The sequence below is a fragment of the Salvia splendens genome, chromosome 1 (assembly GCF_004379255.2).
Source record: "Salvia splendens isolate huo1 chromosome 1, SspV2, whole genome shotgun sequence".
NCBI classification, from domain to species: domain Eukaryota; kingdom Viridiplantae; phylum Streptophyta; class Magnoliopsida; order Lamiales; family Lamiaceae; genus Salvia; species Salvia splendens.
In genome coordinates, this window is record NC_056032.1 from 7095474 (window position 1) to 7121203 (window position 25730).

A 25730-nucleotide genomic window follows, 5' to 3' on the forward strand; every position below is an offset into this window, starting at 1 on the left:
CCAAGAGGCCATCTCGGCGATCCGTTATTGATGAAATTTCTCAAATGAACATGGATGCATGGCAGGTTAATATTTATTATCTACTAATTTAATTAATTTTGAATTACATTACATTATTGTTCATAATTTTATTTGAAATTTACAATACAAATATTATTTTGTAGACTCGAGAAGAGCAAGATGTGGCACATGCTATTGCTCTCTCTCGCTCTCAATCCCAAGGCGATGCTTATGTTGGTACCGGTAGTGGTGCTCCCGGTCGCGGTGCCTATTCTCAACAAATTCCAACCCCTGTGAATGTTGATGAAGACGACGATGATGATGATGACGACGACGAGGAAGGGGAGGAGGTAGAAGAGGTTCAAGAAATGCCACCCCCACCACCACCAAGGAGTCGTCGTGGCCGTAGTCGTGGTCGTGGACACCCTCCTCAACCTTCTAGACCAGCTGAAAGGGCTTTAACCTCAAACATCATGGTGAAACATTTCAAGAAGGTACAAGATGGTAACGATCCTGACACTTATAATGTGTATTGCAACTATTGCGAAAACGTATACACATTCCGAAGGGGTGGAGGATACGGTACAATTACCCGTCACATGGAGAAAGCGCATCCAGTCGAGTTTGGTATCGCTCCAACCCAAACTCAACTCAACTTTCAACATGGAGTCGGGACCGGTAGTGGGACGGGTTCATCCCAAACATCAGGTATGTGTAGCAATACTCTTTTGAAATATGATCACAAAAATGCTCTTAATGTGATGTCTAGATTTGCCGTTATGAAACATTTTCCATTCAATGCTTTTGATAATGATGCTTTTGAGTCGAGTATGCGGCAAGTTTATAATGCGGCAAGTCGAGTATGCGGCAAGTTTATGATACATTTTCCATTTCGACTTCCGTGTAGAGAGTGATGGTGAAGAATTTTCCTCCGATGGCGATGACGAGGTCAGAAGCGAGAGCACTCAACAATAGCAATGACGGGGAGGCGGTGAACGGCGAGCACAGCCGACCAAATAGGTAAGCAAGGTAAGAGAACTACGTGGGCTTTGATTCCTCAATAAAATTGTGGATACGTAGGCAACTCAAATTAAATTTGAAAAATTTAACTTTGAAAGTTTAAGTTGAGCTCAAGCCCTTTTCAATTTTTTTTCCCCCCATTTCATGTTTTTTTTTATTTAAGTTCCGAGTCCGACGACACTTGTAAATTATATTACATTGTTGTATGTTGTATGTTGTATACTTGTAGTTGTAGTTGTAGATGTATATGTATTGTAAATTGTAATGTATCGTTGTCCGTTACAACTTACAACTTACAACTCAAACTCAATAAAATTGATATCATTTTCTCCTTATTCGTCGTATTTCTATTTGAATTATACATTGTCTTGTTCCAATTTGTTGTATAAATCCAAATTTCAATTTAAAAAAAAAAAATAATCGAACCGCGAAACCGCCGGTTCCGAACCGGAACCGCCTAAACCGCCGGTTTTCGAACCGGAACCGTGAAATAGCCTCACGGTCCGGTTCCGCCTTCGACCAAACCGGAACCGGCAGTTCCGAACCAGAACCTTCCGGTTCCGAACCGTGGGCAACACTAGTTGCAGGTATTGTTGGATAAACTTGTTAAACCAGCAAATGCTATTACAGCTAGTAGCTTGAAAGATGTGATTGTTAGTGTTTAAACTATGAAATTTTGGTCAAGATATTTTATTGCCTATCAATAATGTTGATCTGTTTTCATGGCATGAAGAAATACATACTCCCAATACACTGCATCAACAGTTAAACAAATACTACTACATAAAGAGAATGATGGAAGAGTTTTGTGTTTGAGATGTTTTGACAAGTGAAGTCCAAACCTATCATTACAAATATGCCATCAAACCTTTGGATATCCCGGCGAATACTCATCAGGTCCACGCCGAGCTGAGGATCAACATCTTGTCCTCCCACCCGAAATGGAGCGTCCCCGTCTCTTGCTTAACCTTGTACCGGTCCGAGTATTGTTTTATGAGCTTCTGGATCTCACCGTACACGTTCCCACTGATCGGCCGCGGGTTGAAACCTGCCATGCTCATCCTCGCTTTCCATTTCCCGGCAACTTCATACCGCTCTATCCGCTCTTCTCCTTCACAGGCAACGACGTTGATGATATCACGAGCCAGGCAGTGCTTCTCCACGTTTATCCGGTCCTGGTTGTCCCTTCCAAGAGTAGCGTCCAGAGATGCAAACACCGCAGAGTAGTAATTATACGCCTCAGCGAATCTCAACAAGAACGGGCTGGTGTTCGTGTTCACATCCTGCTCGACTAGAGTCACAAGCTTCGGTCTCAAGCTCTTAACCATCCGGAGCAACTGGTCTCGGAGGTTCGTAGTTGACACACTCTCGTCAGGCAGGTGGTGGAGCTGAAAGGCGAAGTTCACGACCAACGCTTCGCCTGGCTGGCAGCCGAGCATTGACGGGGAAACCAGAGCCGTTTCTGCAGCCACAGCGTGGAACTCGAACGAGAGCTGCAAGTCTTTGGCGTGCTGCATGAGCCTCTCCCCTATTATATTCAGCCCTCCTACGCTGCGCTGGACTGATTCCGGGTCATCCACACCCGTTAATCGCACATGAGGCCGTTCACCAGGAGTTTCGGCCAGTGTCTGCAGTAGTGTATAATACTGACTCCCTTGGTTGATATCAAAGTCGATAATGTGGACTCGCGTTTCGTATCTACACGTCTCCAGTATCGCTCCGTTTGCAGCCATGAACCCGAATCTGAAGCACGGGCACGCCTCAAAGAGGACTTGCATTGCAGAGAGCCGGTCAGATGAGGGCGGGCTTTTGCATTTCAAAGCTTTGTAAATACCCCTTCCAGATGTGGCCATTCGAGCCACCAACGCCTCCACCATGTAAGCTGCAATTCGATCAGACGGTTCTCCCTGGATAGAGACCCTCTGCCGGAGAACATCTATCATCTGCGACGCCTCATGGCAGTACCCGTTCTGGATCGCAGCAGCACATTCAAAAAGCAAGCTCTTCGGAGTAGTGAATGATAACTCCCTAGGGGTACTTATGATGCTAGGAACCGAATCTGAACATGAAGATTCCATCGTTGAGTCGTGATGTAAGGCATAACATGTGGTGTCGGACAACCCACCTTCGATTTCCATACTCTGGCTGTCATCATTGGCAGCATTATCATCAAGAAGCACCTTCTCAAGTTCTTGAAGCTTTAGTTTCATCTTGTCACTGTCGTAGCCAACCATGTCTTGACTTTGACTATCCAATTCGTATTCAAGTTCACCACTCGAAGATTGAGTGGTACACGTAGCATCCGAGCCAAACATGGACATTGATGTTTCAGAGGTGATATCCGCATCCTTCACTGAGCAACACCCGTGGCTTCCCATAACTGCAGCAGGTCTTACTAAAGGCATCCTTAACTTCAAGATTGTTGTTGAAATAGCAAAACAGTATTCAAGAGCAAAACACCCGACAGAGGACAGACCACCGGCACCAATAAGTTGGTAGATCTTCGTTCCGATAACTTAAAGCCTCATGTTCAATAGCTGGCAAGATCTTGTTAGTTCCTTTATTTGGATGATAAAAGAAAAGGAAGAACAAGTTAGCTGAACAGAATCAAGCATCATTGTACATCTAAACATCTATTATAGATTCAAAAGAGGACTAGGGGTGATCGTCCCACTTTGTTTTCGACCTAAAGAAGTAGCAACGCTTCAACAAAGCTCAAGCATGATGATATGCATGTACTATGTAGCAAGGTGAGGCAAATAGATTATAGATTGACTAAAACATGATTTGCTTTCCCTCTCCATATGCATTCTTCAACTATGGTTTACTCAGTTATGAAAATCTTGAGAAGTCTCGACATTTTCGTGCTACAGTCTACACAGTTCTTTCGAGCAAGCAGATCAATTCATCTATCCTAAAACAACATTTAAAAGAAGGATTGACAATAACCTAGTTTTACAAAGGGATTAAGCTAAACAATGTCAAATTACTGCATAAATCAGAATTCGTGCTTCTAAGTTCGTTTTTCGATATGTTGCCACAACGTCTATCACTCTCCAATCCATATCTAACCATTGAACTCTGAGAAGGAAAACTCATATGCTAAGATAAACAGCACACAAAAAGTTGTAAAAAATTCTTCACAGCACAGAATGAAAGAACCTTTTTCCTTTCCTTGCTTTAATCAACAAAAAAATTCCCACCATTTCTTATCCACAAACAGAATCTCAAACCTCAACCTAAACAACGATTATACCTCAAAATTACCTCCATCAAAAAAGGGCCACATAAATCAGAAACAAAGATTAATTCATTTCACCTTCTAAATCAAGAAAAGCCCACAAATCAAATCTGTAAATTTAAGAAACAGATAAATTCAAATTGGGTTTGAGGGGAAGACAGCTTCTGGGGTTTTGACCACTGATAAGTTGTGAGGCAATACAAATATATAATCTTGTGGTGATATGTTTTTACATTATAAAATTTGCAGTTTGTCAGAACAAATCAAAAGTCCAATTTATACTAAAGATTGAAACTTTACAATCAAGAATTTGTAACAACCCTTCAAAAAGAGGGTTATGCAATCCAAACCTTCTTGAAATATTGTTTTTTTTTTCAATATCAAGGCAGAACATTCCAATGCAAAAGTTAAAAGTATACTGAAAATCCAAGAAAGCAAATGAGTACTTACCTCCACTATTCCATCTCCTTTTCAGAACCTTCCATTAATTTAAATGAAAAAAATATCCTCTGTTAGCACTCCTAATTGTTATGCTTTTACCCTCTATCCTTTGTTTTAATCTCTGACTTAGACTCGTTCATTTGTTGGATTAGTAAAGTGTCTATTGTGCGTATATATTTATGTCATGTTTTGTGTTTTTGGGTAAATTTATAAGATTTTTTTAATATTTCGGCAATCGTCGGCTTAACTAACAACATACAATAGGTAAACCCGTAAAACGTAAAATAATGCAGCTGAGCAAAAATAAAATATAAAAAAAGTTAAGAAGATAAAATCTACGGATTATCATATTTATAATGACAAAAGACAATTTATTTTATAATTTCCTAAACTATTTTATTTGCTATTAATCCACTAGTGCTTAAGTTCGGTATTATCTACAAGGCAGAAGACTCACGTTGACGTGTCATATTCTATTGGTGGGGAAAAGACAATCGGGAATAGACAGATTTAATTAATTTGTGTATTTATAAGATGTTTTTTTGTCTAATCTTAAATTTATTTTTTTTCATTTTCCCTTTTGCCGTAATTTAATGTTGAGGCTGCGTCATTGATCTTATTCTCAATCGCGTTTTTAAAAGTACAAATTAGATTTATTTTTTTATTTTATGAATTAATGAATTTTTTTAAATTAATTGATTCTTCAAATACTTAATTTTATACTCCCTCTATTCCATGCTAGAGATATTTCTTTTCAACATGAAAATTTAGTAATAGATACATAGAGTGAAGAAAATAAAGTAAGAGAGATGAAGAAAGATAAAGAAGAAGAGATGATAAAGTATGACATATAGTGTATTATTTTTTGTAAATATAGAAGAATCTATTATGTTGGAACGTCCAAAAAAGAAATACGACTCTATTAAATGAGCCAAAAGCTAAAAGGTGGGGATGAATCTCACTGGGAAAGGTTAAACAGCTATAGTTTGTCGAATATTAGTTCAGTCATACACTTATGTTACGGATTAATTGAAAATAGGCCAATTGGGTTGGAACTATTCATTTGAAATTGTTAATCATAATTCTTAACGTTCGAACTTTTGGGCTAGGTTGGTGGACTAAATGAGCCAAAAGCTAAATATTACAATCAGTAATATATGTATTTAATATTATTCCTAAAAATGCTATATTTCTAAATAGGAGTATAATATAATACATGATATTAATTATATGACAAATATAAATACATAAGAGAGTGTTATATTGCTAACTCAATACTTAATTAGTAACTGTAATTAAATAAAAGCTATTAGATATTCAAATTCAAGTGCCTAGATCATCAGCCTCGGAATATCAATAGGATCAACAAAAAATGTCAATAAGGGTATTAAAGTCAATTTACAACAAATTAGTTGTAACTAACTTTTGAAAAAATATTCCATAACTTTAAAATGCATATAACTTTCTCGATTTAAATAATTTTTTCGCACAACATATATCGAATTAAAGATAATTTCATAAGGATTCTAACGAGATCTCACTTTCATATGTTCCGATGTCAAAATTTAAAAAAAAAATTGAAAATTTTCATAAATTTCGTTAACATCTTTATATCAATACACGACACATAATATGTCAATACAATGCTTGTACAATGTCAATATGAAATTGTATTGACATTGTCATGACTTTGTGTTGATGTATTTCATACGCTGTATTGACATTGTGTTTATAAACCCTAAATTTGATAGTTGCTATTATTTTTTTAATATTAAAAAATAAAAAACGAAATTACACATGACAAATTGTAGACCACAAGATTTATAAAATCTTATGGTCTTAAATTAGTTGTAGTTAGCAATTAAATGACGAGTTAACAATTAATCACTCCCCTATAAATACAAACATGATTAAGTAGTACTACTAATATAAAAATTTAAAAATATAACATTAGATAAGATTGACGTTCGATAAATCGAATAATTAATTTAACACATATAAAAGATTAGGCTAAATACTTTTATTGGTGCCGCATCCTCGGATCTATTCCACCATTGTTGCCTCCTTCCCGCCCCTCTTTGGCGCCGCTACCACCTTCTCTCCTGCTCCCCTCGTGCGCACTGATACCAACTCCAAAGAAAAAGGCATCACACACGGAAATTAAAGTCTAAAGGTCCTCTATAATTGCATCACACGTTTGTCTTCTTTGCTGCAAAAAAGGCGATTCCGTCACCTTGGCGGTCCCCACACTCATGTGAGAGGGTTTAATCAGGGTACGTAGTAGCCCGTTAAGGGGAAGTTAACCCACTGGCTGCCAGAAACCCATCTCCCAAGGCCTCACACTTGTGCCTCAGAGATGGAAGCAACTACACGACAGCAGTGAGATTCGAATCTAGACTCATTGCAGCAAGATCTGTCCCTCCGTTGCCAACTACACGTTTGTCATTCTTAATTAATTATGTTGCCTATGTCTCTTTTCATTTTCATGAAACGTGTATGCCACTTTTTATTTCCATATTCTTTTACTAGAAAGATTACTTTTATTTATATGATTGCAGTAAATGAATTTTTTGATTAAATAATTTGTAAATCTTGTCCTTTTTATGCTTTACTTAAATAAATTGTAAATAAACGTGTATGATCTTTAGCTAATCAATTGTGTAACATAGTTTAATTGGTAAATCATTATAGTAGGTCGACATTCAAGTCGTTATAGCTGACGGAATTCAGCCCGTAATACCTTGATGGGCTGAATTATATAAATGGGTTGAAAAGCCCATTATTATTTAGGACTGTTGATGTAAGTAATACATAATTTTGGTACTAACCAATTAAACCTCCTCAACTATATATCTGTTTTCTTTATAAAAGATCATTAACCCAAATACTTAACAAGAATGGCGGCTATCATGAATATTGATGAATCAGTCTTTCTTCATTTATCAATATTACTGTTAGAATAATAATAATTTAAGTACTTTATTATTGACAATAACTTCCGAATTGAACCCCAAGTCCCCAACCATCAATTCATTCAATAATAAAACTAACGAATCTACCGTAAATCTTCACAAGAATGAAAATAGTTCCTAATTTTTAGTTTAAAATAAAATTGTACTACTAGTATTTTGTTCAGTCCAATCAACATTTTGTTCATGTGGAATTAATATCCTTAATAACATGTAAATATATTGTCCCTCATAAATCATTAATGTGGTAGTCAAAACATAAAAACATCATTAAATGTAAATATGTATCTACATTTTGCTGCAATAACTAATTAAATGATTGCTCCTACTAATTTAAATTACCTTACCTACAATGATGCATAAAAGAAAATAGACTCGTCCAAAAATTTCTGATTTTGCCTAATCATTTCATGACATCTAGATCTATAATATAATGACATAAAAATTAGCTAAAGTGTCACAATCTTAATTCCAAATACTCCACCATAAAATGAGAATGAAAAGATATTGTTAACTGAAAAGGATTGGCAATCTATCGGAATTAAGGAATGATAGATACAAAAATTCAACTAACTACGTATAGTTAATTTTGTTAATTAATTAACTAAACTTAATTACCTTTTAATCAAAATTAAATAGAGGTTGGTATTAACTGAATATCAACAAGAAAAGTCTGTCCCTCCATTTAAACCTTACATTCTATATTGATTACTTCTTTTGAAAATTTCTACTTTTTGTATTTAGTTTTTGTGGTGGATGACACGCCACCTTTGAGTTGAAGTGGTTCATTTGATTGTAGAAAGGACTGCCGATTAATTAAGTGTTAATCATCAGTTAATTTATTTTTGAAAAATGTTTGCTTCGACGAGTGGAATAAATATTTTTTTTCTAACAGATCTGACAGTAATTTAAATGGTTATTAGGAACTAGCTTTATATTTGTTAATATAATATATTAATGTTTATTTTCCTAATAATATTTGGAAGATAAAAGATAGCCTATGTAATGAAGTTAGATGATGAAAGTTATTGAATAGGTTCCAACTCAAGAAAAGGAAGTTATTGAATAGGTACATTGCTCCATTCACACACACACACACACACACACACACACACACACACACACACACACACACAACTAATGTGAATCGTGAGAAGTTGGTAACATTAGAGTTGAATATGGTAGAGTGTTGGGTCAAAGTTTGTTTGCTGAGCTTTAAGTTTATGAGAGTTCATTTTCTAAAATATGAGATAATTAAAATAATTTGTATCAATTAATTAAGGTATAGTTATTAATTTTTACCTTTTCAAGTATTCCAAAATCCAAACCTTTATATCCTTTTCCCAGCCTTGCCTAATTAGGTATTCTTTTTTTTCCCTAGCTTATCCAATTTCTATGAAAATTTATTCATTTTTTACTAACTGAGATCCATTTTTCATGCTTGTGGAATATACGTTGTTGCCATGAAGTTACAGTCTTGATAGGTTGCTGCATTCTCTATTTAATTTATTATCTCTAACACAATTTTTTCTAGTTGATATGACATCTGAGAGATCTTGAGCACCATATATAAGACCAAATTGGAGCATTTTTTTTAATCTCTAAGACATTTTTATAGAAGATCCATTTCAAGTGTAATAAATGACCAAACTAATTAATGCCCCCCTCCCTCCCAAATAAAATAAAAAAAAATAAAAAATTCCCCCATCTTAAAAGAATTTAGGCACCTAATTAACTGAAATATGAAGTTTACATAATACTAGTTACTAGTTTTTTCATGCCCAGATTATGAATGTTGAAATCCAATACAGTCAAATTGGAATAAAAAAAATTCAGAGCGGTTCTTGATTAGACAGTGGTACATACATATTACCACAGTTTGATTAAGGTTTAGACACTGATTTTGCACCCACCATTTTGAGATGGCTTGTGCTCTTAGATAAACTAGATTTGATGTGAATGGATGAACTATATATTTTTGAGGATGCCTTCGGAAAACCAAATTGATTAATTTCGTGGGGTAGGGAATAATCAGTCAGTTAAGAAATCATTTTTTTTAAGTTTTTTAAAGTTTCTTGCTTAATTTGTTTCTTTCTAAGTTTGCTTTTGACTTATCATCTGCATGGACAGTACACTTATTTCAACTCTAAAGCCACTATTTTACAAATCTTTTTTTTTCTAATATATATGCATTAATCACTGATAAATTGGAAATTCGATAGTAGTAGAATATTAATCCTTAAAAATAATATTTTACCTAACTAATATGGAAAACGTGAAAATCTTAGCTTGCAAAAAGAAACGAAATCTAGTTAGTTAAGAGCAAATGAAAATTCTGAGATTTATTGTTTGTTGTAAAAATTAAATTCTTTTGTGTATGGATGTACCAAGAGACTAATAAATTTTTTTAATATAAAATTGTGAAGTGTATCGATAGTTAAAAGAAACATGGAGAGGCCACCAACCATTGCAATAATTAAATAACAAGATATTCAATTCTGCCTGCTTGAAACATTATATAGCTTAATATTTTGACAATCTAGTTTCAAAGAGAAATTCTTCAGACTTCCTTTTCTTCTGATCAATCGATCTTTCTAATTTAGAGAAAACCTTTCGAGGTTTTCAGGCTCTCATCATTTAGGTTTTCCTTCTTGATCATCCAAGGTAATATATATACTTCTTCTGTATGAATTAAATTTTCATTCTATATTGTTTAATTGTTGAATATGTTTGATCCCAAATTATGCAATAATCCCCAGTTTTCTCTATGTATAACCGCACAAGTTTCTTGTTTTGGATTTTACACTAATTTGCACCACTAAGTAAATTTTGAGGTTAATGATCATGGTGTAGTTCAGCAATTATGATATTGGTAAAAAATCATTTTTTTGTGTATTTTTATAACCAAACATTACTTAAATGAAAGTTAGAAATTTATGAAAACATGCACGTTTATAGTATAACGAGGAGCATTAGGGTGCATCATTAATTAGAGTGCTAACGTACATCCAATCACGTGCTGTCACGTGGCACGAAAAATGCAATATTGCAAACACAAAAATGCAATATACATTTATCAAGCTGTACATGCATTTCCGCAGATTGCATATTAGTTATAGGCAAATTGCATTTTATATTGTTAAGTTTTACATTTTAACATAAATTGTCTGCAATGCAAAATAAACTATATATAAATGCAAATAAACAATATATATCTAAAATGCAAAATTCAACAATAAAAAATGCAATCTGCTAATAACAAAAATGCAATATATGGAAATGCATGTATAGCTTCTACAAATGTATATTGCATTTTTCGTGTCACGTGGCAGCACATGATTAGATGTACATTAACCGTTTAAAATTAGTTAGCATATTAGTATATCCTGGTAATAACAGTATAAGTGTAAAACGTCACATTTCTTTAGAAGGTACGTAAGTAAAATGTAAGATCAAACGTGTATATGTGTAATAATAATAATAATTTATTATTTAATAATATCTTATCATGTGTTTTTTGACAAGCAAATCTCAGTAACAATAAGACACTTGTCACTAATTACCACAATTTATTATTCAAGGGGCATTATCAAAACTAAGACCGATCGAATTGTGGTTTTCTTTAATTCCCTTTCTCATCAAAACTATGTGTTAAATTCCATTTTGTGGGGAAAAACCAAGTATTTCATGATTTCATCAGTAGATGTATATCTTCTTCTTTTCTACTTTCTGGAGATTTCCTTTTACTGATATTCTGAAAAAATTTGATAACATTAGATATAAAGAGCTGAAATTTCCATGGATGAAACTAGATGTCGTGGCTCGAACGATGATCCAAGAACTTGCCCTCGAGGCCACTGGAGGCCTGCAGAAGATGAAAAACTCCGGCAGCTCGTCGAAAAATATGGCCCTCAAAATTGGAATTCCATTGCTGAAAACCTTCAAGGAAGATCAGGTAGCCCTATATGATTATTTTATCTTGAAATAATTTATTTTTGTAACTACATATTTCAAGATTAGGCTTCATCAGTTACTTGGTAGGAGAAATCAAGTTCCCTTTCAATTCTTCTAGAATCTGCCACAAAACCCTAAAAAATAAATATTTTTTTTATAAAATTATATTTTTGTTAAAAACATAGATTTTTATCATTGATATATGTAGGTAAGAGTTGCAGACTGAGATGGTTTAATCAGCTTGATCCAAGAATAAATCGAAGGCCGTTCTCGGAGGAAGAGGAAGAAAGGCTGCTTGCAGCTCATAGACTACATGGAAACAAGTGGGCTTTAATTTCAAGGCTTTTTCCTGGTAGAACTGATAATGCTGTAAAAAACCATTGGCATGTTATTATGGCAAGAACACAAAGACAAAAATCCAAGCTTTCTAGCATGATTTTTAGAGCCCATCATCAAGATCATAATGCAAGGCTTCAAGAGGAGTATGGATCCAAAATCAGCTTCCAAAAAGGTGGAATGAATTTTGATGATTCACAAAGAAAAAGTAATGACAAGATTTTCCCTTTGTCTTCCTTCTCTGGCTGGCCTAATCACTTGTCATCTTGCTCTTCTGATAGAAGAAGAGGTTATAATCATCAAAGCAATTTCTCCATATATAGTGCCTATCGATTTGGGAAGATGAGGACGAGCGAGGAGAAATCCATCGAGAAGATAGACGTCCCGTTCATAGACTTTCTTGGTGTGGGAATATCCTCTTGATCAATATTTATGGTATCAATTTTATTAGGGTTATATTGTGTTGTGTTCTTTGCATGGATATGCATGCTGGTGTTGGATGTAGGTATAGATGGTTGGGATATTTTTGTGTAGTAAAAATCTTGTTAAGTTGATTAATACCTTATGAATTTTTTATTAGGGCATTGATAATTGTAGGGTTTGGATTAATGTTGGTCTAGTTTTGATAATATATTTGGGGAAGATTTAATTTCTTTTGTATGATTGTTTCAAACCTATGAAGTTATTTGGGGAAGATCTAATTTTCTATTGTATGATTTAATTTTTCCATTTCGTTTGATTCTATATATGTTTCGAGTGGACGAGGAATCACACATGAAACGATCAAATCTTGATTTAATTAATTTGATGGATGCATTATACATGATGAGTATGAATAAATTTTACTCCAATTTTTGTAATTTTATGGGTTATAATTAATACAAATGTATTATACAATATTGATGTAACCTTAATTAAATGAAACAATGTCTCTTCAACTAAATAACACAATTCCCAACTACCCTTTTTCTTTCATGTTGTGTACTAAAGCCCTATCAAAAAGATTCATTACTAATAAAGCCCATTTTCATTAAATGACATATATAGGTTAATTAAATTGGCCCGCCACAAAAGAGCCACGTCCAATCTTAAAAATCATTAATTGGAGGCGTATAATTCATTTCTTTATACTCCTACTACAAAACAAATAATGGGATTTATCGAAGGAAAATTCCCGTCATATGTTATAGTCGCTCCTAACATTGGATAAGGACTGTCGGTATATTTTCTAACGGAATCTCCGACAGATAACGGCGTCGGTGAAATAGGAGGGGAGATCATTGTTAGAATTGCAGACGAAACTTGCCGTCGGTGAAATCGCAATCCATCATTTATTTGGCAGCTTTCCCTAAATTTTCTTTGTTAGTCTTCATTCTTGGCCGCCCCTCTTCTTCAGGTACAAATAAAAACGTCTCAATATTGTGTTTGTTCCTCCACGCTTCTTTGGATAAAAAGTGATGTGTCTTTTGTTTGTCTTAGCTTAGGATGGCATTCTATTCAAAATACGGTTGCTTGAAATTAGTATAAGGAAATTCGGCTTGATGGATATTAGTTATATATTTGTCACAGTTTATTTTAGTTGAGGAGTGGGCTAGCTTACACGTTATAAAGACTGAGATTTAATTTTCATGTAACTATGTATATTATTGTGAATGGTGAGTGTTATATTGCTAACTCAATACTTAATTGTTAATTACAATTAAATAATAGCTATTAAATATTCAAATCAAGGGCTTAGATCATCAGCCCCGGAATATTAATACGATCTACAAAATACGTCAATAAAGGTATTAAGGTCAATTCACAACTAATTAGTTGTAACTAACTTTTAAAAAATATCTCATAACTTTAAAACGCATATAACTTTCCCGATTTAAATTATTATTTCGCACAACATATATCAAATTAAAGATAATTTCATAAGGATTCTAATGAGATCTCACTTGCATATGTTCCAATGTCAAAATTTGAATTTTTTTTTTGAAAATTTTCAAATTTTTTCGTACAACAACAAATGTCAACATAGTATGTATAAAATATGTCAATATAATACATGTAGAATGTCATTCTTAAAGCAATGTGTTGACATTCTCAAAACATTGTATTGATATTTTCAAAACACTATATTGACATTTTCATCCAAAACCCTAATTTGGTAGTTTTTTTTATCTTTTTCGATTTAATTAATAAAAAATAAAAATTACACTTGACAAATTTTAGACCACTAGATTTCTAAAATCATATGGTCTTAAATTAGTTGTAGTTAACAATTGATCACTCCCCTTATGCATTGATGTTTTATATATAAATATAGTACTATGAATTATATTCTTATTTTGAGTTTGTAAATTGTATCAGAAATATTGTTTTATCGAATCCACTATAATTTATTAAACTCTGAAAAATGAATATTACATGGTGGAGGAAGAAATTTTTTGTTTTGGGACTTTGGTAGATCATTCAACGAATTCAATAATTTTATATGTACGCACTAATTTTTTTACGGACATAAAAAAAATTGAGAATTATGTTATTTTTCTTTGTAAAAATAACACGAATGAATGACGCAAAAGAAAGCGTCCTTAAATCAATGATAAATTAACTTGATCTTTTGTATTTTAGGACGCTTTTGTTTGCATTTCCTAATTTTAGTTAGGACATCACCATAAGGACACTTTTTGAAGCACTAGTAGTATATTTAGAAACATAAATTAACATAATAAATGTATTAAAAACGTCCTTTAACGGTTTTTTTATTGTAGGGATGGTTTACTAACAAGAAGGGGACACGACACACAATCTCAAATAAGAAAACTCACATAGTATATTTTACTCGATCCTATTAAATAATTGTATTGCAAGTATTACATATTTAATGTTATGAATAAAATTACAGTGTTTGCTTAATTAAACATTTATATTATAATTCTTAAATTAATGTTAATTAGTTTAATGTTAAAATTATATACTATTATTATTTATACTGGATAAATTAATTATTTATATTATAATCTCATATCGCGAATTCGGCTAATGTCCAGGAATACAGACACAATTTTTTAATACTTCGTATATGGTAGTTTAATTCATACTCCAGCCATGTCATTAGGTTGACCAAATTAAAAATGATTTAACCCAGAAATAGTAGGTTTAGAAGCAACACAATACAATACTGCCTCCAATGTTCATCATCAGCTGAGGAATAAACTCCGTAAACATATCAACAATTACATAAATGCAAATTAATCCACGTCAGCAATTATGCCTAACTTCTGATATTACCCAAACTATCTGTCATTGACTCCAAACCTCCGTTGACAAAGTTCTGAACCAGCTTCTTAATAATACTAACTCTTTATTCACCAAACTCTTAATAGGCTCGGCTCGTATTCATAAATGATCATTATTTTTGTTTAAAATATTTCATATTGCCTACGTGATACATATTTATACGACCTTCAAAATGAAGAAAAGTCAATATGAAATATGTATAAATATGAAATATGAAGAAAATGAAATCTCCTCCTTGTTACCCAAGAATTGACTTTTCTCATGAACAAAATGAAGAAAAGTCAGGTTGAAGCAGGTTGGAAAACAAGGAGGAGATTTCTTATCCAACACTAAGCGCGTAGGCTCACATCCCTTTTCTCCCACCATTTCTTCTTCTTCTTCTTCGTCTCCTATAAAATTCTACCACATTTCTTCGCAAAATTAATTATTAGATCACAGTTAACAACATTCAAAATCAATCATCAACGACGTACATATTTCAAATTCGATCATAAATCTTTGCTAGAAGAAAACATGTCTGCAATATCCAATTCTCTCATCGCCTTCAGATTTCTCCCTGCTCCACATTTTCAGCCCTCCAAAACTCGGAATTTGATATCCTTATCTTCTTCACGCCTTGCTATTCGTTATGATCAAACGAGATCGAAACAGCATCATGCAAGTTCAAGGTATGCACACATGTTAACATTATTAACAGTCGCATTGTAATTTTCATTATGGAATTCATTAATTTTCCTTAATTATATTTTCAGGAGATTTATCGTACGCAGCGTTATTCAACCGGGAGCTCCTCCGCCCTCCGAGCCTCCTTTCAATTTCATGTACGTGTCAAATTTAATTTTTTGGCAATCATTATTTATTTCATTGTAAAATTTGTGGTGTAATAATTCTATTAAATAAATTAACTCCATGCAGAAAATGGATTTTGGGCGTAGCTATAACAGTAGTTCTACCTTTCTTCAGCGGTAAATGGTCATCGCTTCTCCAAATTAAAAGTGAGTTACACTTAATATGGATAATAAGTTTCTTTTCTCATCATTAATTTTCTTGTTAATTATATATACCTATGTGTGTGAATTTTCAGATGAAGTGGAGATGGTGGTGGAGATAGCGGAGGAAATAGTCGAGGCGGTGGAGAAGGTCGCGGAGGGGGTGGAGAAGGCAGCCGAGCAATTGGCGGAGGAGCTTCCCAAGGGCGGAGGGCTCAGAAAAGCAGTGGATTTTGTTGAGCATGTGGCGGAAATAGCCAATAAGGATGCTCATAAACTTGGAGACTTTATCGATAAGGTATACTATTAATTGGGAGTAAAATAATTGGTTCAAAATATTGAAAAATAGCCATTTTCTTCATTTGGAAATGGTACATATATGGGACAAACCTTAATCAGAGCAATAAAATTCCAAATGTGGTTACTGTATAATTTGTTGATTAGTAGTAATTTATTTATATGAAGGTTCAAGAAGTGGAGGAAAAGGTAGAGGATTATGTGGAGTGTGTGGTTGAGGGTGCCATCAACCATGGGCATCACAAAGAAGATAATCAAGAAAATGGAGCACAAAATGAGGAAGAAGATAGAACCCAACTCCAAGACCCAGCGCTAAAGAAGAAGTTGATGACACAAGCAAACATTAATTAATGTAATTATATGGAGTACTGTCTAATTATTAAAGTGTAGCGTACAATTTAATTATTCTTAAGTACAAAGTGTACAATTACATATTGTGCTAGATTTCTTAATTCTTTTCGATGTATATCCTTTAAAATATTGGGTTCATTAATATTTATTTTTTTTTAAATCATGAATACAGTTTATATGTAAAATTGTTAAAAAATGAGTAGATAATTATATCCACGTAATTTGTGAATTTGGTACAAAATTAGATAACTACCACAGCACATCCACTTAATTATTTAACTATAAAAGGGTACAATTAATGGAATTAATTTTGTATTTAACATTTAGTTTAGTTTGGAGTTGAAATAATTGAATCTTAAGAAAAAGATTAATACAACTACCAGTTAAGTAACAGTAAAATAAGCTGAAGTAATATATATATGGATCAAATTTTCTTGAACGGTAGCTAGCTTTGACTTCAATACCTACCCTAAATCGAACATGATTAAATCAACACACACATATATATGTGATAATATCATAATACTAATAATATTTGGGCATAAAAAACACATGGGATTGGGAAAAGAGAAGCAGGCTTGGACAATTTATAAAAAAATGACTTACTAATTGAATATTTCCAAATTATATTATTACAAGTAGATAATGCTGATTGAATATTCTATGGTGGCTAAGATACCTTTTTCATTTCACCCAACTTCAGATTTGGACGTTAATATCTAGATTCAAAATAATAATATTAAAATTATTTTCAATAAGAAAAAGAAAGCAGACTGGTATTAATAATCGTCCTGTATTTTCTGCAGAAAACATTTTAACTATGTAACAAATAATAGACCAAATTAACGTTAAGAAGTCAAAACCATAGAAATCTTCAACTATTAAATACTTGAACGTGTTAATTACTAATTTTATTATTCTTCAACAATATAAAGCGCGTCTACAATCAGCATATATTTCTTGGAAACTCACATTCCTACTTCATTTATATTTTTCGAAACAGCTTTATTTTCCTACATATCGGTTACTATTTCTTGCCATATTCCATTAACACATATCTCCATAGATTCATCCAACACACAAAAGTAAAACACCACTATTTTTTTAATACATTAATTGATCATGTCGTCTGCGACAAGATTCATCAAGCTGATTGGAAGGTTTTCTTCACAATATCCGGCTTCAAACACTTCGTATCTCAGACATCATGGCCTATCTCCAAACTCGGGTAATCGGTGTCTTAGCAACCACACAAGAATGCAGATCTATAACACACAAAAAAGGTATAGCAAATCTCATTAAGCTAAGTTCTTGATTTTGATACGTTTGACTGATTAGATTAATTATCTTGTAATTTTCTCCAGAAAATTTTCTGTTGATAGTGGCAGTGTTCAACCTCAACCAAGTGCTCCATTACCTCCATCTTCATACTTGTAAGTATTCATTTGGATATTTATATACATATTGTATTTACACATATGTTCATGGTAGAATATCATTTGTGTAGGAAGTGGATTCTTGGATTAGTGGCTTCAATTGTTGTACCTTCTACAAGCGGTACATGGGGTCCATTTATCCAATTCAAAAGTGAGCTTTCTTTTTATAATTTGTTTGATTATCTAGCTAGGGTCGGAGAAATCAGAATGACCTGAAATTCACACGAGACTGGCCATCAGAGATCAACTGTTTTAATTTCAGTTATTTCATTCACAATTGTAGGGTTTTTGGCCTAGTAAATAAAATTGCTTTGCACTCAGTTTATGATTTTGCTTAAAAAATTACTTTTCGAAAAAACTAGGGTTCTTAGACTTCTTCGGTCATTCTTGTATGACGTTTTGCCTTAATTTGGAACTAAATAGTTGTGTATAAATAAAAATTGTAGATGAAGTTGATGCGGTGGTGGAAACGATCGAAGAAATAGTGGAGGTTGTAGAGAAAGTGGCGGAGATAGTCGACAAGGTGGCGGAGGAGATCTCTGAGGACATGCCGGAAGGCCAGAAACTGAAGAAAGTGGTGGATCATTTGGAGGATGTGGCTGAAGCTACAGCTCAAGATGCTCGGACAGTTGGAGATGCCATTGACAAGGTAATTAATTACATTTCTAAACAAACAATATTAATATTAAATTAAAGGGTTTCATGACTTAATTAGAAATTAGAACACGAAATAGATTTGATTTAGCTAACACGCATGTGCAATGTGGCTACGTACGCCACTGGTTAGAATAATTAATCTACAAGATAATTAAGTTAATTACTTAGTCAAAAATTTCTTTGTTGTATCAAAACGGCTTAGTCAATTGTTTGATTTTCAACTCGATTGTATATGAGGTGTAATTGTGCATTTATATTTAACCCAATTTTTGTAATTTATGAGCTAATGTTATTTATTTTCATTTGCAGTTCCAAGAAGTGGAAGGGAAGATCGAAGGCATAATGGGCATAAATGATGAAGACAATTAACGAGGAAATTGCAATATTAATTAATTGTGACTTACATATATCTGATCCGACCAGTAGCCAGGCTGGGATTTCTTCTTAGTTGTGAAGTCATTATTATTAATTGTACATATTAAGAATTTCTTATTATAGGATAAAATCACTACTTGTTCTCTTTCTTCGTAATTGTGTACATAATACATATTAGTTCATTTCAATAGAGATCAAATAGATTACGTATGTAAAAAATTAAATGATAATGGTCAAATGAATATTGAAAAAAAAATTAGGTGTATCTAAAAACGAATACTATCTTTTATTTGAAATTTTGTTACCCAGATAAATGGAAATTTTAAGTATTTTTATGCATTATTTCCATGTTTACTGTCCCTTTAAAAGTCTACAATTAATCTTCAATACATCGAAACAACTTTGCACTTTTTTTTATATATGTAATTAATTAAGTCAAATATTATTAATTTTAAGATGTACGTATCACAAATCACAAATCACAATAGTAAAGTGTTTGAGAACATAGATGAATGGATGCATAAATGTAATGTTTCAAAGTAGACTATGGTGTACATACAAGAGATTATGTTCCACCCAGACTCAATGTGCAAGATGAGGCACGGCGTGTGGGCCCCGGTGCCCCTGGATGGCGCAAGCGGAGTGGAGCGATCAGTGAGTCTGAGACCATCCACAACGCGTCTCGCGCCGGGCTCGCGTCTCGTCTCGGAGAGACGAGACCCCCGCGAGACGCATTGCAGCGCCCATCTCGTCTCCAGCTCGCGCCCGTCTCGTCGCGTAGCTCGTCTCGGCGAGACACGAGACGAGATGTCTCGCCACGCGCCAGGGACACGTGGCACGTCCCCATGCGTGCGTGACGCCCACTCGCTGGCCCGCGAGTGGGCGTCGTCACTGATGACGCAATAATTCATTTTTTTAAAAAAAAATCGATTTTTAATAAAAAAAAAAAAATTTTCAAACGGTAATATTACCGTTAAATATTTATTTTCATTTTTTAAATTTTTAATTTTTTTACTCTATAAATAATTCTATTCCATACTCATTTCAAACACAAACACACATCTATTCCTCTCAAATCCTCTCTATCACTCCAATTTCCATCTTCAATCAACTCAAACAAATGGATCCTTTTGAGCAAATGCGCCAATTAATGGAACAATCACTCGAAGAAGATCGACGACGAGAGGCGGAGGAAGCCGCACCACCCCCACGACGCTCCCGGAAGTACATCAATCGGAACCGGGAGGAAGCCGCCGCACGGTTAGTACGCGAAAGTGTGTTTGTTTAAATTGAATTGGGTTTTAAAAAAAATTATAAATTAAATTGAATGAATAGTAATTAAGAGACGGTATAGAGACGGTTAAGAGACGGAGCGTTGCAGGTTCCGTCTCTTAGTTAAGAGATGGAGGAAAAAAGGACAGTGGGGCCCTCAAATAGTGCTCAAATAGTAGTTAAGAGACGGTTTAAGAGACGGTATAGAGACAGCGTTGTGGACGGCCTGAAGCTCTTACTGAGATCCTGTTGGAATAAGGAAATGAATTGATTGGAGAACAACAAGGCAATTGATGAAATTATGGCAAGAATATTGAAGGAAATTAATTAAAGATTATGGAAAATCAAATTAAAGGATATTAGTATAATTAGAATATATTTTCCATGTATAGCTAGAAGTAGAGTCTATAAAAGGTTGTGTAATCATTGAGAGAATTAACTTAAGTCATTCACAATGTAGTCTTTAAAGTTCTACCCGTCTTTTACTTTCTGCAATAGTCTTTTATTTTCCGCATTATATTTTTTAACATGGTATCAGAGCAGGTTCGATCATACGGATCGACACTGTCTCTATATATATATAAAAAAAACCTAAAAAACCCCCCCAAAAAAATCTCCTCTCTCACAATCGATCAAATTCTAAGAGATGGGTCGCGGCAAACTGAAGATGGAGATGATTGAGGAGGAGAAATCAAGAATCCTTACTATGAAGAAGCGAAAGAAAGGGCTAATCAAGAAACTCCACCAACTCACCACGCTCTGCGACGTCCCCGCATGCATGATCTTCCACGACCCCACCACCAATTCCACCTCAGTCTGGCCGGAGGAGGATCCTGACCAGGTCCGCAGCCTCATTGAAGCCTACAAGGCCAAGAAAAATGACCCCAGTGGCGGAGTAAGGGAGTACTTGCTGTCGAATTTCTTCGACCAGCGGCAGAGGCAAGCCGAGGAGGAGCTCGAGAAGCTACGGAAGAATAATGTGGAGGGCATGTTTCCGACGTGGGACGATCACCTCAACTTCATGGATGATGCCCAGTTGAGGGAATTGGCTGCCACGGTGCGCGGCAAGGCCGAGAACCACAGCCAGCAGAGGAGGAGAGAAAGGAATCATTGTGGCGAAGGAGGTGGAGCCAGTAGTAAGGCCGCAATGGCTGATAGAGAAGCGTTGATCGGCGCAAGAAGCCAAGCACGGTGGAACGGAGCAAAGGCTCCATGGAGTTTAGCGATTACTCACTGATTTGGAGGTGGCAGCGAGCCTTAGATCCGTAGATAAAATCTGAATTCACGGTTTGTCCGGCCGAGGGGGAGAGGAAGAATGCGACCGAACAACTCCTTTCCAAATCGATGATGGACGTGAAGGCCAAAGAAGACCGATTTGATATTGCCGGAATAGCATGAGAGAAGGTCTCCATTTCCTGCAGCAGTGCCTCCGGAAAAGGAGACAAAGAAGTTGATAAATTATCCGGCCTAGGGGGAGAGAAGGCCACAACCGAAGAATGACTATCAGACCAAAGGAAAAGATGACGAGTTATCCGGCTGAGAGGGCGAGATATTGATCAACCGAATGACTCGTCTTCCAAGCAGAACCACTAGTGGAAAGAATACTGCTGGAAAAGAGCTGAATCCCAGACACAACCGTATGATAATCGATCACTGCTGCAAAGGTAGCCGTGCCGGAGATGGACAGAAGATGGCTGGCCCCGTCGAGAGAGAAGAAGCTACTGCCTAGGGCAGCCAAGATAGAGAAATTACTTTAAAAGGGATGAAGCGTTTGGCCGAGGGGGAGATATCAGCCACTTGCCAAACGATTCAATCTCCGAATCAAGGAGAGAATTTCCGAGGACAAAGGCGGAGCAGCCAACGTCTGCGCGGCGAGGGGGAGAGAGATAGCGTCGCCACACAGCCGCTATGAAGAGCTGATAGGAATGGGATGTCGTCGGGAAAACGTCGAGAACCTGTTGCCAAAAGAGGATGTGATGGTATGCTCGCTGGTAATGCAAGTCCAATGACTGGCGAGAATGTAAAGCCTGATTATGGACGAGAAGAAAGGCTAAGAAGAGCCGTTGATAGTGGAGCCAGTAGCAAGGCTACAAAGGCCACCGAGAAAGCGGACGAGAAGAGGCCACCGAGAAAGAAGACATGATGCGCTATCTATGATTGACATAGAGGCTTGGGAGTTGCCGTGAAGAATGACGAGAAGAAATCCAATAGAATGATCGGAGAAGGAGGGACTCCCAATTGAGTTAAGAAGAAAAACCTAGAAATGGCAGGTGGAAGATCCAGTGACGGGGCTGCACAATTGATGGCAATCACCTTGGCTGCTGGAGGACATGTTATCCGAAAAAAAAAACCAAAATTAAGCTTTGGACTGCAAATTAAATTGAGTCAAAGTTTTGGCTCCTAGACAAGAGCAAAAACTGTCTAGATTTAGCTCCTCGACAAGAGTCAAAACTGTCAGATAAGCTCCTCGACAAGAGTCAAAACTGTCAGAATTAGCTCCTCGACAAGAGTCAAAACTGTTAGAATTAGCTCCTAGATACGAGCTAAAACTGTCTGATGGCTCCTTGATATGAGTTAAAACTGTCTAAGATGGCTCCTAGATACAAGCTAAAACTATCTAAGATGACTCCTTGATATGAGTTAAAACTATCTAAGATGGCTCCTAGATACGAGCAAAAACTATCTAAGATAGCTCCTAAATATGAGTAAAAACTGTTTAGACAAGCTCCTTGACACGAGTTAAAACTGCCAACAAAAAATTGAAGAGCTCCTTGACACGAGTTAAAACTGTCAACAGAAAATTGAAGAGCTCCTTGACACGAGTTAAAACCGTCACCAGAAAATTGAAGAACTCCTTGAAACGAGTCTAAACTTTCAATGATGAATGAAGAGCTCCTTGAAACGAGTCTAAACTTTCAATAACTCTTTGATACGAGCCTAAACAATCAATGATGAATTGAAGAAGCTCTATGATACGAGCATAAACTATTAATGAAAATTGAAGAACTCTTAAATACGAGTATAAACTATTTATCAAACTAAAGATCGTGCAAGTTAAGTGTCGGAAAACTCGATACTGAACTTGAGGGGGAGTGTTGGAATAAGGAAATGAATTGATTGGAGAACAAGAAGGCAATTGATGAAATTATGGCAAGAATATTGAAGGAAATTAATTAAAGATTATGGAAAATCAAATAAAAGGATATTAGTATAATTAGAATATATTTTCCATGTATAGCTAGAAGTAGAGTCTATAAAAGGTTGTGTAATCATTGAGAGAATTAACTTAAGTCATTCACAATGTAGTCTTTAAAGTTCTACCCGTTTTTTACTTTCTGCAATAGTCTTTTATTTTCCGCATTATATTTTTTAATCCAACTCTTGAAGCTCGTGACAGTGAGCTGCGATAGTCTCAACAGCATCGTCCTGGAGCTGTGGCGCGTCCTGCCTCAAGACGAGAACCTGCAGCTTCGTGAAGTTAGGGGCGGGGCCAGTGATAGTACCAGATTGTTCATGCAGCTGGACATATGCAAAATTAATCAGAAACTACTTCACACCGGTCATTCCAACGAGCTAATACAAGCCATGAACTACTTTCTAACAACATCTCATCTGAAATGTTAGCTCTTAACATCTTAGTTTCTCTTGAAAACTAACTTTATCCTAAATCAAACAAGGAGATGAATGACAAAGAACATTTCACAAATTCAACCATGTCCCAATTCCCAAACAAACACAACCAAATCAACAAGAAAAGGCAATTCAAATAACTATCTCAAACAAAACAGAGGAAACTCCCAAGAAATCAACAAAAAAGAAAGAGGGCATCACAATGTAACACTTGAAATCAACACAACAGATTCCACCTTTTTTTACATACAAAAATTCAACTTTTGAGTATAAAAATTCAGCAAAAACATAAAATTTTCATTTCCAAACTTCAAACTTGAGCAAAACCAAAAAGGGATACATCATCCAGAAAACAGAATCTTTAATGCTAATGAAGAAATTGCATCCCTCCATCCATGACAAACCCCAGAAGCCACAATCACCGTTTGATCATCCACCAGTGACAAAATATCCTCAGCAAAAGCTCCACTGGAATATCCTTCCACTCTGTTATCCTCACACCACCACTCTCAGCAACGCCAAAAACCATCAATTTCTCAAAGCTCGAATTCAAACCCTCCGTCTCTCTCATCCCTCACTCAATCAGAAACCATCAATAGGTGTTAAAGCAATGAGGTTCTCGTTTGCAGAGCCAAATTCAAGAAACCTCGTTCTTCCTTTTTTTAGTAAAAATACAATCTTTTTGTATTTTCTCGAGAAATTATTGAAAATGGTCTTCTTCTTTCCTAGGAGTATTATATTTTGCAAGAAAAAAAAACATTTTATCATATAAAGGGACGATCACAGATTAATACTAGTACGGGTATTGATATAAGAAAATGAAAGGGGGAATTGGGGTGAGCGTGCGTGCGTGCGTGTGTGGAGAAGCATAAAGAAGATTACTTTACCTCGGATTATGCTCAGGAAATTACGATTCTGCCTTGTCGAAGAAAGCTCTGAAGAGAGAGCTGAAGGCATAATAAAGGTACACAAAAGATGTCTACGAGTGATGGGCCACGTGTCATATCATCAGTAATCTTGTTTTGATCTTGATTAAAGTATATATATATATATATAAAGTGTTTATCCCGATTTATTGAAAAATGAGATATTTGAACATGAAGCTAATAAGCTATAACATATATAGAATCTATTTAAATTGATTTAAAAGTAGTCATATCTTTTCTGTTAAATAAAATTTACCTCATTTCTATTTATGAAAAAATAATACTCCATCCGTCCCATTAAATATAAAATATTTGTTTTTTGTCACGATATTTTATGTAGTGTTCTTTTGTGAGTTAATAAGAAAAGAATAAAGTAAAAGACATAAAAAAGTAGATAGTATATCGTTATTTCTATTTTAGGAAATATTTTATTTTTAATGGAAAACCTAAAAAGGAATATATTTTATTTTTAATGGAAGAATTATTTCATACTCCCTCCGTTCCATAATAAGAGTCACATTTGATGTGGACACGAGTTTTAAGAA

At 34.9% G+C, this 25730-nt stretch overlaps 5 protein-coding genes and 1 long non-coding RNA gene across 9 annotated transcripts; 4 read left to right on the forward strand and 2 right to left on the reverse strand.

Annotated features, from left to right (window-relative positions):
• Positions 1–1680: 1680 nt before the first annotated feature.
• Positions 1681–4865, reverse strand: LOC121810642 (scarecrow-like protein 1). 3 transcript variants are annotated; one of them, XM_042211398.1, is made up of 2 exons: positions 4712–4865; positions 1681–3578 (listed from the first exon to the last, which is right to left on the reverse strand). In XM_042211398.1, the coding sequence occupies exon 2, from the start codon at positions 3423–3425 to the stop codon at positions 1914–1916; it is 1512 nt and encodes a 503-aa protein (XP_042067332.1). In that variant the 5' UTR covers positions 3426–3578; positions 4712–4865; the 3' UTR covers positions 1681–1913. The 3 variants fall into 3 exon arrangements, with proteins under 3 accessions (XP_042067332.1, XP_042067339.1, XP_042067336.1); XM_042211405.1 differs by having other exon boundaries at positions 4612–4841; XM_042211402.1 differs by having other exon boundaries at positions 4340–4841.
• A 5334-nt stretch (positions 4866–10199) lies between these two features.
• LOC121810907 (transcription factor MYB54-like) lies at positions 10200–12655 on the forward strand. Its single transcript, XM_042211643.1, has 3 exons — positions 10200–10335; positions 11449–11626; positions 11834–12655. The coding sequence occupies exons 2-3, from the start codon at positions 11470–11472 to the stop codon at positions 12382–12384; spliced, it is 708 nt and encodes a 235-aa protein (XP_042067577.1). The 5' UTR covers positions 10200–10335; positions 11449–11469; the 3' UTR covers positions 12385–12655.
• Positions 12656–15576: 2921 nt separating this feature from the next.
• LOC121810929 lies at positions 15577–17074 on the forward strand. Its single transcript, XM_042211672.1, has 5 exons — positions 15577–15920; positions 16005–16073; positions 16168–16247; positions 16337–16539; positions 16707–17074. Exons 1-5 carry the CDS (start codon positions 15766–15768, stop codon positions 16887–16889), a joined length of 690 nt encoding a protein of 229 aa, XP_042067606.1. The 5' UTR covers positions 15577–15765; the 3' UTR covers positions 16890–17074.
• An 813-nt stretch (positions 17075–17887) lies between these two features.
• Positions 17888–19508, forward strand: LOC121810937. 2 transcript variants are annotated; one of them, XM_042211683.1, is made up of 5 exons: positions 17888–18172; positions 18254–18322; positions 18397–18476; positions 18772–18974; positions 19292–19508. In XM_042211683.1, the coding sequence occupies exons 1-5, from the start codon at positions 18012–18014 to the stop codon at positions 19349–19351; spliced, it is 573 nt and encodes a 190-aa protein (XP_042067617.1). In that variant the 5' UTR covers positions 17888–18011; the 3' UTR covers positions 19352–19508. The 2 variants fall into 2 exon arrangements, with proteins under 2 accessions (XP_042067617.1, XP_042067622.1); XM_042211688.1 differs by lacking the exon at positions 18397–18476.
• A 1767-nt stretch (positions 19509–21275) lies between these two features.
• Positions 21276–21866, forward strand: LOC121808550 (agamous-like MADS-box protein AGL80). Its single transcript, XM_042209394.1, has one exon. The coding sequence runs from the start codon at positions 21276–21278 to the stop codon at positions 21864–21866; it is 591 nt and encodes a 196-aa protein (XP_042065328.1).
• Positions 21867–24476: 2610 nt separating this feature from the next.
• Positions 24477–25261, reverse strand: LOC121811000. The gene is made up of 2 exons (XR_006052495.1): positions 25147–25261; positions 24477–24984 (listed from the first exon to the last, which is right to left on the reverse strand). It is a non-coding gene; the product is annotated as an uncharacterized LOC121811000 (long non-coding RNA).
• Positions 25262–25730: the final 469 nt, after the last annotated feature.

Coding starts and splice junctions, on each gene's coding strand:
- LOC121810642 (XM_042211398.1), bottom strand. CDS start 3,425: ATGCCTTTAGTAAGACCTGCTGCAGTTATGGGAAGCCACGGGTGTTGC.
- LOC121810907 (XM_042211643.1), top strand. CDS start 11,470: ATGGATGAAACTAGATGTCGTGGCTCGAACGATGATCCAAGAACTTGC. Junction 11,627..11,833: donor AAACCTTCAAGGAAGATCAG/GTAGCCCTATAT, acceptor TGATATATGTAG/GTAAGAGTTGCAGACTGAGA.
- LOC121810929 (XM_042211672.1), top strand. CDS start 15,766: ATGTCTGCAATATCCAATTCTCTCATCGCCTTCAGATTTCTCCCTGCT. Junction 15,921..16,004: donor CAGCATCATGCAAGTTCAAG/GTATGCACACAT, acceptor TTATATTTTCAG/GAGATTTATCGTACGCAGCG. Junction 16,540..16,706: donor TTGGAGACTTTATCGATAAG/GTATACTATTAA, acceptor ATTTATATGAAG/GTTCAAGAAGTGGAGGAAAA.
- LOC121810937 (XM_042211683.1), top strand. CDS start 18,012: ATGTCGTCTGCGACAAGATTCATCAAGCTGATTGGAAGGTTTTCTTCA. Junction 18,477..18,771: donor TCCATTTATCCAATTCAAAA/GTGAGCTTTCTT, acceptor TAAAAATTGTAG/ATGAAGTTGATGCGGTGGTG. Junction 18,975..19,291: donor TTGGAGATGCCATTGACAAG/GTAATTAATTAC, acceptor TTTCATTTGCAG/TTCCAAGAAGTGGAAGGGAA.
- LOC121808550 (XM_042209394.1), top strand. CDS start 21,276: ATGGGTCGCGGCAAACTGAAGATGGAGATGATTGAGGAGGAGAAATCA.